The 17,546-nt window shown below is 35.5% G+C and overlaps 3 protein-coding genes across 5 annotated transcripts; 2 read left to right on the forward strand and 1 right to left on the reverse strand.

Annotated features, from left to right (window-relative positions):
- The first annotated feature begins 3,509 nt into the window (after positions 1 to 3,509).
- On the forward strand, positions 3,510 to 6,667 carry LOC123223184 (RNA-binding protein 24-B-like). 3 transcript variants are annotated; one of them, XM_044646281.1, is made up of 7 exons: positions 3,510 to 4,024; positions 4,521 to 4,703; positions 4,796 to 4,928; positions 5,218 to 5,335; positions 5,518 to 5,554; positions 5,648 to 5,891; positions 5,978 to 6,667. In XM_044646281.1, the coding sequence occupies exons 2-7, from the start codon at positions 4,521 to 4,523 to the stop codon at positions 6,070 to 6,072; spliced, it is 810 nt and encodes a 269-aa protein (XP_044502216.1). In that variant the 5' UTR covers positions 3,510 to 4,024; the 3' UTR covers positions 6,073 to 6,667. The 3 variants fall into 3 exon arrangements, with proteins under 3 accessions (XP_044502216.1, XP_044502214.1, XP_044502213.1); XM_044646279.1 differs by having other exon boundaries at positions 3,510 to 3,903; XM_044646278.1 differs by having other exon boundaries at positions 3,510 to 4,703.
- Positions 6,668 to 7,870: 1,203 nt separating this feature from the next.
- LOC123223183 (granule-bound starch synthase 1, chloroplastic/amyloplastic-like) lies at positions 7,871 to 12,335 on the reverse strand. Its single transcript, XM_044646277.1, has 14 exons — positions 12,177 to 12,335; positions 11,695 to 12,075; positions 11,514 to 11,594; positions 11,284 to 11,382; positions 10,388 to 10,477; positions 9,945 to 10,008; positions 9,759 to 9,859; positions 9,565 to 9,674; positions 9,248 to 9,491; positions 8,981 to 9,157; positions 8,702 to 8,893; positions 8,526 to 8,612; positions 8,292 to 8,420; positions 7,871 to 8,196 (listed from the first exon to the last, which is right to left on the reverse strand). Exons 2-14 carry the CDS (start codon positions 12,058 to 12,060, stop codon positions 8,080 to 8,082), a joined length of 1,857 nt encoding a protein of 618 aa, XP_044502212.1. The 5' UTR covers positions 12,061 to 12,075; positions 12,177 to 12,335; the 3' UTR covers positions 7,871 to 8,079.
- A 2,149-nt stretch (positions 12,336 to 14,484) lies between these two features.
- On the forward strand, positions 14,485 to 17,496 carry LOC123223212 (pyruvate dehydrogenase E1 component subunit alpha-3, chloroplastic). Its single transcript, XM_044646320.1, has 3 exons — positions 14,485 to 14,937; positions 15,368 to 16,148; positions 16,940 to 17,496. The coding sequence occupies exons 1-3, from the start codon at positions 14,701 to 14,703 to the stop codon at positions 17,215 to 17,217; spliced, it is 1,296 nt and encodes a 431-aa protein (XP_044502255.1). The 5' UTR covers positions 14,485 to 14,700; the 3' UTR covers positions 17,218 to 17,496.
- Positions 17,497 to 17,546: the final 50 nt, after the last annotated feature.

Below are 17,546 nucleotides of genomic sequence, written 5' to 3' on the forward strand. Positions count from 1 at the left end.
TATGGTCCATCACTCCATGTCCCTAGGTTTCCATGTTTTACAGAAGTTAAGTGGTCCTATGGTTTATTGGATTATGAGGTGTGAGTGAGCTAAACTTGTCCTCGATTAGATTATGATGTCTGAGGGAGCTAACTTCTGCTCGAATATTGGGGTAGAATTGATTGTTAAGAGCAGGCATGGGCTGAGACAAATCAACTTTCGGGTAATTAATTTGTTGTATGAATTAGTCTAAGGCAATGGATCCCAAATCTCTGAGAAGTCGAGGCCGGTTCTGGTTTGTCCACAAGATTGAATATGGGATCTGGGCGTTTAGGGTTTACACATATTAGTGATGATAATTGGGTTTTTCCTTTTCCTGTGTTAATAAATAAGCATAAGGAAGAAGACTCTGGTATAGTATTCAGCGGTAGCAAAATAGCATGAAACGGTTGAAATAGCATGCTTGACAGAAGTAGTGCATCATGCATGCTTTATTTATCAATAAATTAAGAAATAAATCTACATAAAAAAGGGTACGATTCAGTCAGAAGTAATTTAGCTGCAGTCTATGTAACGTAACACATCAACTCAAAGGCGATTGCGGGACATCATGTACTAGGAGTCTATGACTTAAATTTCACGGCAAAAAGTACGGCATAATCCACAGCTTCTCAAGCGAATCGCTTGTGACTGGACTCTCCGAACGTACGATCAAAGAAGATAGCACTTGACCACACTGAGTCACTGTAAAGTCCGAGAAAACATAGTTGGCCAAGTTCAACTGTAAATTAAGTCTCTCTTCTCACTGAGTCATTGACCACAGCATGGCAATGGCATGCAGGGCCAACCAGTGAAGAGATCATAATCGTGAATTTTCATTAGTAATAACATCCAACCATCAAAGCAAACACTAGCAAATATATTACATGTAAAATTATATATGGATATAATTATAAGTGTTTATAATTTGATTCAAACTATAAAATTAAATTAAACATTTTAAAAATTATAATTTAATTTATTTTGATTTAGTTTTGTTTGTAAAATAATTTGTTTTTAGTTAATAAATTTTTTAAATATAATTTTTAGTTTAAATTATAGTTTAAACAATTTTTAAATTAAATCAAAATATAAATTATATTTTTTTAAAATACATATATAATTATACTTATATAATTTTTTAATAAATAATTAAGTATATAATTTATTTTTATATTTATTTTATTTATATATATTATATTTTAAAAAATTATAATTTAATTAATATTATTAAATAATATGTACTTGAATTATTTTTTAATTGAATTTAAAATTTAAAATAATTTGGATTAAAAAATTTCACTCTTGCAAGACCGATAGGGATTGCTCTGATAGTACTGAACACTGCGAATAGCATGTGCTACTTCTGACGCTCCCTGGATTTGCAGCCTTCACCATCATGTGGATGCCAGGACTTAGCGGAAGACCCCTTCCACACTTTTCCACGCATATTCATTTCCCAGCTCGGCTTGGCTTGCTTGTCTTGGCACTACTCACTCTCACTCTAATGGATTTTTATAATAGTCTGCCTCATACAGATACATTAACTACAGACACGGTAGAGCATATCCAGATGATATTACAACATTAGAAATTAAACCAGCGTCATGTTTCGAATCTTTTTGTCACAATCTGATAATTTTTTTTTTAATTAAAAATCCGATCAGATCAAAATGAGTGGGGCCAAAACGCTTTGAAGATTTTCTTCGATGTGGTTAGAGATTCATTGATTTTGTCGAGATCAATCCAATTTCAAATCTTGAAAATATCATTTTATTTTAAATTTATTTTTAAAATATAAGGGTGTGTAATGATTTATAGTTGGGTGCACTATTATTGCATTCTTTAAAAAAGTTTATTTCACAAAACCTTAGTCAATACTTAATTATATTAAAACTATAAATAGAAACACAAAGAAAATAATGAAATTATGAGCTTTTTTTTATGGTAGTATTAGGTGAAAGGATTACATAGAATGTCAAAAGATTTGTTCCTGCACAATATTTGATGTGATTCTAAAGTCTTATCTACTAATTTTTTAAAATTTAAGCACACATTTATGAGTCAAATTTAGTTAAAAATCTTAATTATAATTAAGAATAAAAATATATTTCTAATAATAATATTATTAAAAATATATATAATTTATTATTTTTCTCCTCAAATTTTAAAAACTAATAAATTCATCATTTCCTAAATTTTTTCAGTTTTAAAAAGTCTCATTTCCTTCTCCCAAAACTTAAGGTTTTTGTATCGACAATAGTTTAAGATGAAAAGAAGAGATCGTTAATGTTAGAGATGATGACCAAAGGTGAAAAAATATCATAGATTTTTGGGAGGGGATGTGATTTTTTAAAATTGAAAAATTTTAAAAATATGTGAGTTTATTAGTTTTTAAAACCTAATGAGAATATAATAAATTATATATATTTTTAATATTATTGTTAAAATAATGATTTTATTCTTAATTTTAATTAAAATTTTTAACATAATTTGATTTATAAATGAATGTTTGAGTTTTTAGATATTAACAGATAAAACTTTAGAATTATACCAAACCTTGGGTGGGAATCGGTCTTTTGGCCTACATAGAAATGAGATTAAAACAAAGGAGAAACCCATTTTACTGTTAAAATGACGAATTTGAATAAAAAAATAATCTCGTTTAATTCAAATTAACAAATGAATTTAAAAGTGATAATTTTATTTTATATAAAAATAACATTAAGTCCCTTTCATATTGAATCTATCTTGCATTGATTTTTCCATTCAATCAAATATTAATTAATATTCTAAATTTGTATTAAAAATTTAATAATTTGAAAAATTCAACAATGAAGCTTCCTACCTTATATTATAAGGTTGAATTGGATTCGAATGGGAGGGCCCATTTACAAATATCTATTTTTATAATATTCGTGGACAAAGTACTCATTGAATAAATTGATTAATATAAGAAATTTCTCAATTTCAAATAAAAATATCATTATTAACAGAAAAAAATTTTGAACTTTCTTTATTTGAAATTTGAACCCTATTTGGTAGGCAATATTACATTCCCATTCTCTTAGGCTCAGCCTCAGCCTCAGCCTCAGTAGCCAACCATCAAGAGAGCCGACAAATATATAGTAAAAAAAAGAAACAGGTAAACAGTGAAAAATAATTATTAAGTATTATTATAGAATTAAATTTAAAAAAAGAGCCAGGTTTGACCGAGCTCTACGACAGTCCAAAGCGGCTGTGCGGTAGCGACAGTCATGATTCGCTTCCAGAGTTTTAATTATATCTGGTTGAGATCTAAGTACCCATTTTTACCCTTTTCTTTCTAATTTCTATACCATTTGACCATTATTGACGCCGCTTACCGCGCTCACCAATAGTTTCTGTCTTTTTTTTTTGTTTTTATATTATCCACGTGTAAAGACAATTTTACCCTTAAGTCAAATTTGAACCTCGAATTGTCATTGGCGAAGTTTATGGCCTGAAATGAAGTGGAAGAAAATGGATTAGGTTAAGAAAATTGGTAAGAAGAATAGACAAGTAGGTGGATAGGGTTTTAGAAAAAGTAAGGGAAGAGAAGGCTGATGCAATACCAGTTGGCGAAGGCTTATTTTAATATTAAGATTTTAACGGAATTTGGAAAGTTTTGGTCTTGAGGGATTACCTGGAGTTTTTCAGTCAAGGCCTTAAGGGTATAGTTAGAGGGGGGAAGCGCAGAAGTGAAGGGATCATGTGTCGATAGGCCATAGCCATAAACGGAAGGACAGAAGATTGAATATTTAGAGGAGATGAGAGATGGAAACAGAAGGTTGAATACAGCGAAGCAGATGATTTTGCAGACCCACCCACACGGATATATGTGTTTATAATATGAATAAAAAAAAGGTTGGTCTCCGAGTCTTTGATATTTCATTGGACAAGCTTGTCTACTGTTGTCGTGCGTGCCCACACTAGCAGCTTTTTTGTCTCTCTCATTTTCCCTTCTCTTCATCCTTTCTTCATCAAAGTAATCTCTCTCTTCTCTCTTCTGTTATTATTATTATTTTTTTGTATATATAATTATTTTGCTTCAAAGGTTTTTCTTTTCCTTTCTCTTTATCTTTGTCTTTCCACCACCCTCAACAGTAATGATTTTCTCGTTACGGGTATCGTTGTTGAGGAATCTGAGGAGTTGCGGTTGTGAAAAAGTCGTAGTTATAACGATTGAAAGACAAATAGAACAAGGTTATTCCAAACGAATACAAATATAAACTGCACGAGTGGTTGAGCCAAGAAGAGTGCTTCTGATTGATTGACGTGATCATCATCAAACAAACGCTTATTTTAACCCTTTTTCTTTCCGATTGCTTCTCTATCTTTGGCTTCTTTGGGTCTGTTGGTTTAAGTTCTACTTCTGGGTTCTTTTTTTCCTTTCTTTTTCGATCTTTCTTGTTTTATTTGGGTGTCTTTAGGATTGTTTTCTTGTGAGTTTTATCACCATGTCTCAACCACGACAATTTCAGATGGTGGGTGGTAACAATACAGGAGAATACAATGACACAACTTTTACCAAAATCTTTGTTGGGGGTTTGGCTTGGGAGACACAAAGAGATACCATGAGACGCTATTTTGAGCAGTTTGGAGAGATCCTTGAGGCTGTTGTTATCACAGACAAGAACACCGGGAGATCTAAGGGTTATGGCTTTGTAAGCCTCTTTTGCAAAGTTGTTTTATTCTTTCTTTTCTCTTAATTGATCTTTGTTATGATAAACGCAAGCTCTTTTTGATTTGTGATAAGGTCACATTCAAGGATCCAGAGGCGGCCATGAGAGCATGTCAAAACCCATCACCTGTCATTGATGGAAGGCGGGCAAACTGCAATCTTGCATCCCTTGGTGCACACAAGACTCGTCCACCAACTCCTCAACATGGTTATCATCTCTCTTGTTTCTTTTTTTCGACGACTTTTTGAATTCTTGGTCTTGTTGAATTTTGCCATGGTTACTGACTCCACATTTACCTGGTAATGGATCATAAAACGTGAGAAAATGGCAATGTTGGATATTTGATTTCAATCTCTCTTAAAATACCTTGATTTTTTAAAAATATTTTATTCTGAAAATGTATTTATAGATGATAATAGCATCAAATTTATTTATTTTTATCGATCTCTATTTCAACATTGGCAATTACAAGCTCCTTTTTTCTCTATAATTTTAGGTTCTGGGCGATTTAGACCAACATCTGGATTGGCAGCTCCGCCTTCTTATCAAGGCTTCTCATCTGCATACATCAATCAACCTACCAATCAGTACACATTTCCTTATTCATCTTACGGGTAAGCTATTACATTTTATTCATTAAACATAAATTAAATTCTCTCTCTCTCTCTCTCTATCTATCTCTCTGTATATATGTATATGCATGTATGTATATTAATTTAAGAAAGCAAATTTGTTTGTTGTTATTCCTCTGTCTGCTCTTTTTAACCTTCTTTTTTTTTGTTGGTTGAATTTTTAGGTTTACTGGATATTCACAAGACACCATGTACCCTTTGGTAAGTATCTCCTTATTAAGTATTGAGCAAAATGGTGGAGAAAGATTGCATTGAATCTGTTGAACTGAGCTTAAGAGCTCTATATATTTGCAGAACTACTACAATCTTTATGGCGGCCAACAATTGTCACCTTACTTCACCGCTGGGTCACCAGCAAGTCCAGGAATGTTCCAAAATATGTATCCGTTTTATGCTCAATATGCACAAAGTAGTCAAGCTCAAGGGTTTGGAATTCAATATCCCCAAATGCTGCAGTACCCATATTTGCCTCAGCAGTATGGCACAACTGGAATCCTGTCACTTCCCTCTTCTATGCCAGTGACAACTTCTAGCACAGGTCATAAACATTTCTTAAACGCATTCAAGTTATCATCAAAATGTTATGTAGTACAAATTGATTTATATATTATGTGTTTAATGCAGGTGTAACTACAACAACAATCGGGGTGACTGCAACAGGAACAGGTGCTTCTTCACAAGCACCTGCAGCAACTTCTGAACAAAATTCATCCACCTAATTGACCTTGAGAAACACAGTGTCTTCTTACAAGACTAACAAGATGTGGATAAAGGGAGATGAGACTCTGAGCAAAGGGAAAAACAAATGGATAAGAATAAACCCATTAATTAAAGTCACTGATTCAGGAAAAGGAACACAAGAATCAAGTATCAGAAAAGTTCATCCAAGGAAGGAATATATTTGAGATATAAAGGCATCGCCAGCTCCACTAACTTTCTTCAATTCAATCTTCATTAATGCCCAACATTTTATTGTCTTTATCATCATTGTCTTCATCATCATACATGTTACATTCAATAGGACAAGGGAGTCTAAGTAGTTGTAGCAGTAGAAGAAGACCATATTCATTTATGTATTATTGTCAATAGGGTAGAAGCTAAATATTGGCTTTGGATTCTACCTAGGATACTAATTGTCAGACGATTATGCCTCGATTGCATACAGCATCCGAAGACATAACTCTTTTGTTTATATTTCAAGTGATTGGTTCAATAGATTGATTTTATATCTTTGAACCAAGATTGATTGGTCAAAGAAATAGTAGGCGAGCTTGGATAGCTTTACAATTAACATGTAATTTCTTTCTTTCTTCATTGTTCATGATTGATACTTTTTAAATTAGGATTAGTTGGAAAAAGGAAGACTATGTTTCCTTTTTATGTTAATTTTTACGGACAATAATCTTCCTTTACATTTCATCTTTCATTTTCAGTCGGCATTCTTTATAACTTTTCTTTTTGCATGAGGCTATCCATAGGGTTAGTAGCATGTGTTTGGAATCCAAGGGGATCCAACAAAGAGTCAATGGATGCCTTTACCTTTCTCTGTTTCAAAGTTGAGCAAGCTTCTGTTTGACTAAAGTTTCTTCCAAATAAATGAAAACACACACACACACATATATATATATTACTCATTATAATAATCAACAGTTTGATGAAAGAGAAAGGGTTTTATCAGTCTGTGAAAATAAGTTGTTTGAAAACTTTTTAAATTTTTTTTATTGAAGCCGATTCTTAACGAGAAAACAGTTAGAAAGTATGAAATTTAGTTTTTGAAGGTACCCATTATTCTTTTCATTTAGTTTCAGTTTTATTAATATATTTATTTGAGTCCCTCTGCAATTTATTTAACCATAAGCAAAATTGATCGGAATTTGAACGGCTAAAAATTGTTGTTGTTAATTCTTCTGTGGAACTTTTTGAAGTAGCGTGGTTATATTTGGAGATTGTTACGGTTTTAATAGGCTGAGAAGATTTCACAACTGGAATTGGTGAAAGCAGCCGATGTTACAGTTGACTCTTACTGGCCTGGCTTGTTTGCGAAGCTGGCTGAGAAGAGAAACATTGATGACCTTATTATCAGTGTGGGGACTGGTGGCGGTGCAACAGTGGCTGTTGCCGCCCCTGTAGGAGGTGCTGCTTCTCCACCTGAGGTTAAGAAGGCAACTACAACATCTTTTTTAGTCGAATGTGTGGGGTAGGAAGAGAGTGACGAGGATATGGGATTCAAACTAGTGTGACTAGGAGCTTCTTTTATTATGTTTGGTCCCTGTACGAGGAGGGTGCTTGACTTTCGAATCTTTTAGTATTTGTACAAGCCAATGGACTAGATCCGGGCTCGATGTGCCGAGGCTTTTCTTATTTTGAGGTATAAATGCCGCGATGGAGTTACCATTACCTGTAACGAGTGTATAACGGTGGGATTTTGGCTCAAATCTAAATCGGAGAGGAGGAGATTTATTTTTAAAAATAATGAAAAATAAGAGAAAATTAATTTTGTATATGAGAGCGCCCTGCTACTGTTAAGTGGTTTATTTGTTTGCAAGAGGCAAGAGCTGTTAAAGCCCTTCAAAATTATTTGAAATTACATATCGTTGGCAAACTTATTTTCCACATCATATTCTCCCATAACAGGGTTTGTTGCGTACAAAACCAGTAGAATTCAAATTTACAGACGTTTGTTTACAGGCGTAGGAAGAAACAAAAGCATGTAGAATTTTAAGTTCTTATGGTGTAGCAACATTTTCCTTAGCAAGCGGAGCAATCTCCTCACGATCAATTCCAGGTTCACTGCCATCTACTCCCAAACTTAGCAGCACCGCTTCCCACTTCTTAGCGGGTCCCTGTGTCAAGACATAGCAAGATGAATCAGCTTAAAAAACTCTATGAATCCCTGGTTACAAGAACGTTGTTGTACAAATTCTAAATATTTACTTACTTTCCATGAAAGATCTTGAGCAATGCAATTTTTTATCATTTCAGTCAAAGCTTGAGTACCATATGTTGCGAGGGCTCTTTTGACTCCTGTGGACACCGCATTCACATCCGCTGGATCCACAGCATCACACTGAAACATCAAAATATGGGATTTAGTCTAATACAAATTCAGAGATGCAAGGAGTATTTTAAAGTTGCTTTGTCTATAGAAACATTGGATATAATTAGGTGTTACTTCAACACTGAGGCTTCCCATCTGGAATCCTGTAAAACCTTCTTTCACAGTGTCAACCAGTCCACCAGTGGAGGCCACAATGGGTACCTGCAATGGGCAAGGGTATCAAGCATATAATATGTGTAACATATAACAAGATGAAACAGATGACTGAAAACTTCAGTTGCACATCATACAGTTCCGTATCGCATAGCATGTAATTGTATAAGACCGCAGGGTTCAAATCTGCTTGGAAGCAAAATAAAATCAGCTCCAGCTATTATCATATGGGCTAGAGGCACATTGAATTTTGCCACTCCTCTAGCCTTCTCTGGGTACAGTATCTCCAGTTGTTCAAGTTGCTTCTCCATTGCTTTTTTACCAGTACCCTGGCAGAATTTACAAAGCCAGCCCATTATCTTTGGATTTTACATATTTATTTATAAGAGAGTAATAACTTGCTATTTGATGCTTACAAGGACTATTATCTGAACATTTTCGTTGATAAATTGGGGAATGGCTTCTCCTAGAATGTCCGAGCCTTTCTGCTCTTCAAGCCTACCAATGAAACCTATGACAGGGATGTTCCTATCAACTGGTAACCCAACTTCTGCTTGGAGGGCTTCCTTTAAAAGAGGCTTTGCATCAATCACCTGACAATATCAAAATTTAAGACATTTTTATCAGGCTAAGCTCTTAGAATATATGTTATGTGAGAAGAGAAAAAATTAAAAGATTCTTACAGTGGAAGCATCATATTTGACACCTATATATTTGTCAGCTGAGGGGTTCCACTCTTGGACATCCATCCCATTCACAATTCCAGTAACACCAGTTTTACGAAGTATGTTATCCAATTCCACGCCTTTGTCTTTGCCAGAAACAAGTTCTTGGGCGTAGTGTGGGCTAACAGTTAAGACCTTGTCTGCTTCTAATATTCCAGCTTTCATCCAATTGATTTTCCTACCCTTAATGGGTTTATCATACCTGTAGAATAGGATTAGCTGCATAGCAGTTTCAACCTTCAAAAACTCTCCACTATAAACTATTAGAACCATACCCATCTATGAAATCAAAAGAGCCTTTAAATTCATTTGGGAGATTGAGAAGTGCGAAATCGGCAAATGCAAATCTTCCTTGGTAAACAATATTGTGGATGCAAAAAGCAACCTACCAACCAAAATAACCGCTTTTCAAGTACCTTACATGGTATCCAAAATTTTTAATATAATACATACAGGCAAGACTCCTTACTTTGGCACTTTCGTAAATTCCTTTGTCTTTGTACATAGATTTGAGGTAACATGGAAGAAGGGCAGTATGCCAATCGTTGGCAATGAAAACAACATCTTCTCCTGCACACAAGGAGACCAAAGTAACAGTTCATAATTGATGTTGTCTAGTAGATCCTGCTGGTTTCAAGAACCACAGTGTCCTTACCATATGGTCCAGAGAAATATTTACTACTGTTAAGATTTAGAACCCTTGGTGCTTCCAGAGCCGCCTGAAAGCATGAAACATTACAATTGATACCAGTAACTACGAAGTGGCATAGCTACTTCTTGTTGTAAACAACCATTTGAGGGGTTATTAAAGAAATAAAACAACATATGCAAACACATTATATACTATTAAATCTGCTGTGAAAGTGTGTATGTTCTGTTGCAAGTAGTTTGGCTCGTTCACAACAACTACCCACTTCCCAGGCGGATAACACCATCCGTGTTTACTGAATTTTGGGCATATTAATATTTATTACTACACAACATCCCATATTTACTTCCTAACAATAGATTTTTCCAAGTAATTGATTTTCGAATATTGATCCTACTATGGACCTGGAGAGTTAAAATTGCATTTCCAACAGGGTAAAGATTGTCAACCTGGCATAACAAACTGAATCGAAGTTGGTTGTCTTGGTAGTCCACTCCAGTTATAGGCCCGTAGATTTTGGATTTAGTTTTCCCCCACACCTATGAGTTCATTTGTCAAAAAAAAAATATACAACTTAGAAGCAGCCACCATCAAATTTGAGACATATATAATGAAAAGGCCAAAGGACTATTTCCCACCCAAAGTATGCGCATTTGTCAAGTTTCCCCCAATTAACTTTGAAAATCTCGTTTATCCACCCATAGGTTGTTAAAATTAACTGAGTCCGTTAGTTATATCATTTTCCTCCCCTAAACCCTAAAAACTAATAATTTTACCCCAACCAAAGTTTAAAAAAGCAGTATTTCCCCCCTAGGTTTTCAATTTTTCAGATTCAATTTTCTAGCGCCGTTTCTTTCTCTCCGGTGACCTCCAGGCGATGCCTCTCTTGAGAGTGGTATTCGATGAAGACGACCGTCTTCGTCTTCATCTCAACGGAGACAAGGAGTCTTCGTCGATGACCACTCCCAAGCGAGCTGCCGGAAGGAGACCGTGCCGGAGAGGAAGAGACATCGTCTGGAGGTCATTGGAAAGGAAGAAACGACATCGAAAAATTGAATCTAAAAAATTGAAAACCCTAGGGGGAAAATGCTACTTTTTAAAACTTGAGTTTGAAGAAATTATTAGTTTTTAGGGTTTAAAGAGAGAAAATTAAATCAAATTTAAGTTTATTTATTATAATACAGACAAAATGACGATTTTACTTTTAAAACCGTTAGAGTTTTACGAGTCTATGGATGGATAAATAAGATTTTCGAAGTTAACAAAAAAATCTTGAGAAAATAACATACCTTGGCTGGGAAATAATCCTTTGGCCTAATGAAAATGATTTAAAACAGGGAACCACCTTCTCAAGGAACATAGGATGATCCACAAACACCCGATCAACTCCTCGTTTGTAGCAATGGAAAAAGCGAACTTTTTCAATTTTGTCTCCAACTTTAACCTGTAGTCAATTTATCAAAATATGAGCTGTGAATCTAATAAAGGCACAAGAAGCTCCTCAGAAAAAAGCCTCCTGTTGAGAAAAAAGAAAAGGCAATTTGAGTATGTACTGATAAGAATATAATATTAGACCTCAATAATAACATCCGTATCCCAAGCATCTTTGTACTGGTCATAACGGGGAGCTATGGTCATTACACGGTGGCCAAAAGCCTGTAGAAAGATTCAGTTTTGTCCATCATACACTCAAAACAAACTCAAGCTAAGTGATTGATCGAAATAACGATGAAGCAAAAGAGTAAAGTAAGCTTACGGCCATAGCTGGTGGCAAACCTCCATGAACATCACCAAGGCCACCAGTTTTGCTCCATGGAGCAACCTCTGCTGCCACAAATACCAAATTCATGCCACTTCTACAAACAATGACTCCCATGCTCCGGCCATTCTCTCTTCTAAACTTTTTCCTCTCAGCTTGCCTGCTGTTTACTTTTGCCATGGTTTTGACATACAACTGATCCTCTCTGTTCAAACTTCTTAGCCCGTTGTGGGTCACGGTTTGTTTCATTAAGCTAATTTTCATTTGTATTGCTTTTGGATCTGATCCCGATGCTACACCCTGTCCATGGTGGAAAGGTGAAGTACTCCTTGATGCAAAGCTTGAAGCAGCAACACTTACCATCGCTGATGTTATGTTCTGAAAAAGAAAGTGCACGAGAAGATCATTACAGTAAGGAGAAAGTAAATAAAAAACCCATCAACGGTGACCTCAAACAAAACTAATTTCATAAATCTCACCTTCGGAAAAATCGAAGCTCTATGGCTGTTACTTGTCAAACTGAAATCAATTGTTCTGAGAATGAAGTCCCCAGGAACCGCTACTTGTACTAGTGGTTGAAGAAGCCACTTTCCACGTGGCAAAAAGTAAGGGCAGAGGGCTACGTTTAATCATGACTCTCAAGATTTGTGACGGCCTACAAGTTGACAGAGAGATAGAGTTTTTCAGTCCCAGGAAACAGACAGCATGTGATAGCTGGAATATGCTATAAGATTTTTTTAATTTTCTTGTCCTGGTTATGATTTTTAAATTCTTTTAATTTTGGCCTTGCTTAGCCCCTCCTGTTTTTATTTTGAGTTTTAACGGTTGAAAAAAAAACACGAAAGTGCAACCCTGACAGTTACTTCTCCTAACATAGTAACCTCCTATTCTTTTTTTATTATTTTTTTTCAGAAGTGGCAAACCAAACCTCTTTGATGTTGTTCTTATCAGAAATACGAATGCAAGAGATTAAACATATAAGAATCAAATAGTAGAACAATTTAGTTTACATAATGACCAAAAAACACACCAATACAAGTTGGTTTATAGGCAATTGTCATCCTTATTCGCCGGACTGCGTTCCAATGCAAAACCAACCGTCTGGTGCCTACTCCACATTCTGCCGCCTGAAAGTCACGGAGAGCAGGAAGTGGGACGCTCCAGTATGTTCTGGATGGTGACGATCACGAGATTGTTTCCGTTTCTTCTAATGAAATTAGCGTGTCCAGCGAGATATTGAAGGCATATGACCAGAATATCGGTGATTTTCAATCTGCCTAAGTGTTAGCGGAGAATCGTCAAATTTGCTTTGCAGTGAGATGAAAATACTAAATTAGAATTAATGATTAGTGATGCTGTTGAAGAACATTTAAACATCTGTTATAATTTGTCTAGGAGAATTGTAATTTGAGTTAAAAGTCCACAATTGCAGCTCCAGAAGCTGTTACTGAAATGGATAGAAATGAAACTATTGCTCCCGTTAGAGAGCGAGATGATTAATAGAAGAGCTGAAAAGAAATCAGGGCCTTCCATGAAGCCTGTTGAATTGGCAGAGGAACTTGAAAAGAAGCAAGCATCTACTTGTCTGCATTGGGAGGACGGTGTGGCTGCTCATCCCATGAGGCTTGGAGGTGATGCAAGAGGATCGACCACATTGGGATATTTTGATGTTAATGAAAATAACAGTTCTACACAGGCTAATGGATCTCAGGCATTTAGGATTGATCATGGTAACCCCCAAATCTTGGCAGTGCATCTTAATTTTATTGCTGTTGGAATATCCAAAAAGGTCATCGTTGTTGTGCCCAGTAAATACTCTGCTCATCATCATGAAACGATGGATTCAAAGCCCGCAAAACTGCTTTTCCTTGTTCGTCATTTGTATGCATTTCATTGTATTTCTGGTGCTTTATGTGCAATCAGCTTAAAAGTAACTGCTTTAAATTGACGAGTGGCCTGAGATTCCGTCTCAGTGGTTCCCTTACTTAACAGGCTCTCTGTTAAAACTCAGGTAAGACTTAATTCTTTTTAACAAAGCCAAAGGAATTATTCTCAACCAAGGTTTGATGCATTCTCAAATTCTCATTCTCAACGTTTCAAAAATTCTTAAACTCCCATATTTAATATTTTAAAACTTTAAATAGTGATTAATTATTCAACCTCTGTTATTGGGCTATTAATTGGAAGAGTAAAAATATTATTTTATTAGTAATATTAAAAAATATATAATTTTATTATATTTCTCATTCAAATTTTGAAACTGACAATTTTAACTCAGTTTAAGTTTTAAAAAATCATATTTTCTCTCTTACAGTTTTTTTTTTTTGTTTCTCTTTATTTTAGCATTTGAATTTAACCGAACTCATATTATTCGTCAACAATCTCTCTCTTCATTGGCGCTCTCTCTCCCTAAAATTTACTGATTTGTGAAAACTAATTCGTTTTCTTTTACATCTTACAAATCAGTTAATCAAAAAATGAATTAGTCGGTCTTCCTCATCAGGCAGAGTTTCTCCTATTATTTTCTATGAATCTTTGGGTGGGGGGTGTGTTATAGTTTAGAAATTTAATGGGTGAGAATATGATTTTGCCAACCCTTGGGTGGAAATAATAATTCACTCTATCGTAAAATGTATGTCACATGTTGAGCAATAGCCATATGCTTGGTTATATTACATCTCACATGCTTAACCATTTTATTTTAATACTCGCTTCAAGTAGAACGACATCGTTTAGATTTTCAAAGATCCAGCGAAAAATAGCAGCATTAAAAACTCGTCAGAATGGAGAGCGCAGCAACGTTCACAAGTCAGATCAGAACTGACTTTACGAAGTGTTTGTAGTTGCGAGTTGGGTGGCCTTCCTAGCTTCTATTCTTCAAATCGATTATTTCAAAGTTTTTCTCCCTTGTTCCCTCCGCCTCTTCATTCTCTACTTATATATTTACCCTTCCTGTTTCTTCGATTTCTCTCCTTCCAAACACTCTGGATTAACATATCGGTAATGGCTACCTCTTTATACTCCCCGACAAAATTTGTCAATCCTTTATTTGTTAACGCTAGATCCCATGACAAGCCTCTCTTTGATCCTCTGAAAATCTCTACTTCTTTTCTTGGATCTACTCACAAACTTCGACCTACTTCTCTTCAAATTAATCATCCTACTATCCACCGTCGATCTGCTGTTGTTGCTGTCTCTGATGTTGTTAAGGAGAAGAAGGTCCAGTCTAGTTCAAACCTGGTAATCAATATCATTCTCTTTATTTTTTTTTCACTCACGTTATTCTTTCTTATACTTTTTTCACTTGCTTTTATGCTTTGTTTTGTTGTGTTTCTGGTTGCTAGAAGCTGAGGAATGGTGTTAATTTTTTTCCTGTATGTTATCGAAATTTGTTAGTTGATTAAATTGAAAACGTATTCTCAATGCGTGATTTATGCTATTGATATTTTTATTTTTGTTTCTCTTTGATTAGATGTTACTGCACATACCTGGCTTCTGATTCAGTTCTATGTTTCCATTAATGAGAAATATGTACCTAAATCCTATTTGGCACCCGAGTTTAGACGCTTTTTGAGAAGTTCTTTACTTGCAAGCATTTATAATATGAAAATCATAAAAAATAAACATACATAAGCTAAGATTATCGGTTCAATTTGGTTTGAGTTTTCAGTTGATTACAAAAGAGGAAGGATTAGAGCTATATGAAGATATGATTCTTGGTAGGGCTTTTGAGGACATGTGCGCACAGATGTACTATAGAGGCAAAATGTTTGGTTTTGTTCACCTCTACAATGGTCAAGAAGCTGTTTCAACTGGTTTTATTAAGCTTTTGAAGAAGGAGGATTCTGTTGTGAGTACATATCGTGATCACGTGCATGCCCTGAGTAAGGGAGTCCCAGCACGTGCTGTTATGAGCGAGCTCTTTGGCAAGACCACTGGATGCTGCAGAGGCCAAGGTGGATCAATGCATGTGTTCTCAAAAGAACACAATTTGATTGGTGGGTTTGCATTTATTGGTGAGGGAATTCCAATTGCCACAGGTGCAGCCTTCACCTCCAAGTACAGGAGGGAGGTGTTGAAGGAGGCAGATTGTGATCATGTGACATTGGCATTTTTTGGTGATGGAACTTGTAACAACGGGCAGTTCTTTGAGTGCTTGAACATGGCAGCACTGTGGAAGTTGCCCATTGTGTTTGTTGTGGAGAATAACTTATGGGCAATTGGAATGTCACATTTGAGGGCAACATCAGATCCTCAAATTTATAAGAAGGGACCAGCATTTGGGATGCCCGGTGTTCATGTTGATGGGATGGATGTTCTGAAGGTGAGGGAAGTAGCCCAGGAGGCAATTGGAAGAGCTAGGAGAGGCGAAGGGCCAACTTTAGTAGAATGTGAGACATACAGATTTAGAGGACATTCATTGGCTGACCCTGATGAGCTTCGTGACCCTGGTAAGCAATCGAATATGGTTATAATGTTTTGGCTTTGCTTTTTTTCTCTTGGTTGTCTATAATGGTTTGATATTTTCCTTGTGCATTTGAACTGATGCCTTGATGCTTATGTGTATAGTGTTTCTTTCCTGCTTAAGTTCTGTTTCTACCTTCTGTCTTCAGTTGCATTTGTTAGTTTTCTGTGACATGCATTATTATCTTGATTGAATAATTCGTTTTGGTTTATGGATGAGTGTCACTTAAAATAGCTTGTTGTAGATGATGTGGAAGTGCTAATTTGGATACATTGTTGGTTGGGTCTTAAGGAACTTTAGTTTTTTCTGGTATGTTAGAGTTATCAAGTAGCAGCTAGGTTACTGTCAGCAAAAGGAAAATTTTTTCTAGTCAAATCTGAAGATGGAGTTAAAGGTTTTCTCAGGACATAAGCTGATAGCATTTTGAAGGGACTGATTTGAGAAATATAATATTAGCTATCTTGAGGGAACTGATATATATATATATATATATTAGTGTTTCCAACTTTATCTGATGGCATTTGAGAGGACTGATTCCTGAAATATAAGTTTCCATATTTCTGACTTCATCACTGTTAGATTTTTCTAACTTAGTAGTGAGTTCACGGAAGTTGGTCTTAGGTCAAGCAGGAGTATCATGTTTCTGTTTCTGTGGCCTTTTTTATATATTTTTTAGGAAACAGCTTGTTGCCTTGGTTATATTGTTCATTTAACTTTTTTTTTTTTTTTTTGGTTCCTCTTGATCTTGGCCTTAAATACTCTGTTCTTGTTTGGCAGCTGAGAAGGCTCACTATGCTGCTAGGGATCCTATCACAGCATTGAAGAAACACTTGATTGAGAGCAAGCTGGCAAGCGAAGCAGAGTTGAAGGCCATAGAGAAAAAGATTGACGAGGTGGTTGAGGATGCAGTTGAGTTTGCTGATGCAAGTCCTCACCCAGCTCGTAGCCAGCTGCTTGAGAATGTATTTGTGGATCCAAAAGGTTTTGGTATTGGACCTGATGGGCGTTATAGATGTGAGGATCCCAAATTCACTGAGGGCACTGCTCATGTCTAACCTTTCAAATTTGAACATTCATCAGTCTATTTATGCTGGCTTTTAATTTAAGATTGCTTGGCTTATATTTAATCACTCGTATTCACATGTGCACTGGATGGAATTTTGTATTTGTGTAAGCAGGATCTATTCTTTAGGTTGTGCCATTTTGATATCGCGTGACCTGGACTATTGTTTCACACCCAAAGGGTTGTGAGCGTAGCCCCTAATTTTCGTTAGATCTGTTCTGTTATGTGAGTGGATAATAGCAAAAAATCTGCATTTTCTGTTCTTTTAGAATCCCATTGACCAAACTGACATTGCAAATTAACATGTTTGTTTGATGCAAT

Source organism: Mangifera indica, chromosome 8 (genome assembly GCF_011075055.1).
Source record: "Mangifera indica cultivar Alphonso chromosome 8, CATAS_Mindica_2.1, whole genome shotgun sequence".
NCBI lineage: Eukaryota > Viridiplantae > Streptophyta > Magnoliopsida > Sapindales > Anacardiaceae > Mangifera > Mangifera indica.